This window comes from Pterocles gutturalis, unplaced genomic scaffold (assembly GCF_000699245.1).
Source record: "Pterocles gutturalis isolate BGI_N339 unplaced genomic scaffold, ASM69924v1 scaffold41603, whole genome shotgun sequence".
Classification (NCBI taxonomy): Eukaryota; Metazoa; Chordata; class Aves; order Pterocliformes; family Pteroclidae; genus Pterocles; species Pterocles gutturalis.
Genome location: NW_010124418.1, coordinates 1 through 823, shown reverse-complemented (window position 1 = coordinate 823; position 823 = coordinate 1). Strand labels below are relative to the sequence as shown.

Genomic DNA, 823 nt, shown 5'->3' with positions numbered 1-823 from the left:
CCCGGCATCCATGAAACTGAAACAGACTATCAGGTTATTTCTAGTAATTCATGAGCATTCTCTTCTCCAGAAAAAAACCCACACCATTTACCATAAACATACATCCACGTTCTTTACAGCTGACCGTGTTTAATTCCGACGATTTCTCCCCTGGGAAGAAATCTGCAACAGTTACACACAGGTGAACACAGCTATGAGCTCCTTTACTGAAAACGTGGGTGGCTCTTAAAAGAGCCTTTGGGTCGAGGAGATCAGGCACAGGGCGCAGAGGCAGCTTACTTGGAGCTGGTGTACTTGGTGACAGCCTTGGGGCCCTCGGAGACAGCGTGCTTGGCCAGCTCGCCGGGCAGCAGGAGCCGCACCGCCGTCTGCATCTCCCGCGACGTGATGGTCGAGCGCTTGTTGTAGTGCGCCAGGCGCGAGGTCTCGCCGGCGATGCGCTCGAAGATGTCGTTGACGAAGGAGTTCATGATGCCCATGGCCTTGGACGAGATGCCCGTGTCGGGGTGCACCTGCTTCAGCACCTTGTACACGTAGATGGAGTAGCTCTCCTTGCGGCTCTTACGCCGTTTTTTATCGCCCTTCTTCTGCGTCTTCGTCACCGCCTTCTTAGAGCCCTTCTTGGGCGCGGGGGCGGACTTGGCCGGCTCAGGCATGGCAGCAAAAGCACGTCTCTTACCCGCAACACTAGATACTGCCTCCGACCAGCGACGGCCCATTTTATAGAGGCGATGAGGTAATAAGCAGCTCGGCAGAGTCGCATCGCCATTGGTTGAAAGTTCCACTTCCAGTCGTCACGCCGCAATAAGCTTTGCTATTGGAC

General features: G+C 54.8%; 1 protein-coding gene across 1 annotated transcript; it reads right to left on the bottom strand.

The window, feature by feature from the left end:
* Positions 1-202: 202 nt before the first annotated feature.
* Positions 203-677, bottom strand: LOC104460335 (histone H2B 5-like). Its single transcript, XM_010078252.1, has one exon. The coding sequence runs from the start codon at positions 654-656 to the stop codon at positions 276-278; it is 381 nt and encodes a 126-aa protein (XP_010076554.1). The 5' UTR covers positions 657-677; the 3' UTR covers positions 203-275.
* Between the last annotated feature and the right edge of the window lie 146 nt (positions 678-823).

Coding starts and splice junctions, on each gene's coding strand:
- LOC104460335 (XM_010078252.1), bottom strand. CDS start 656: ATGCCTGAGCCGGCCAAGTCCGCCCCCGCGCCCAAGAAGGGCTCTAAG.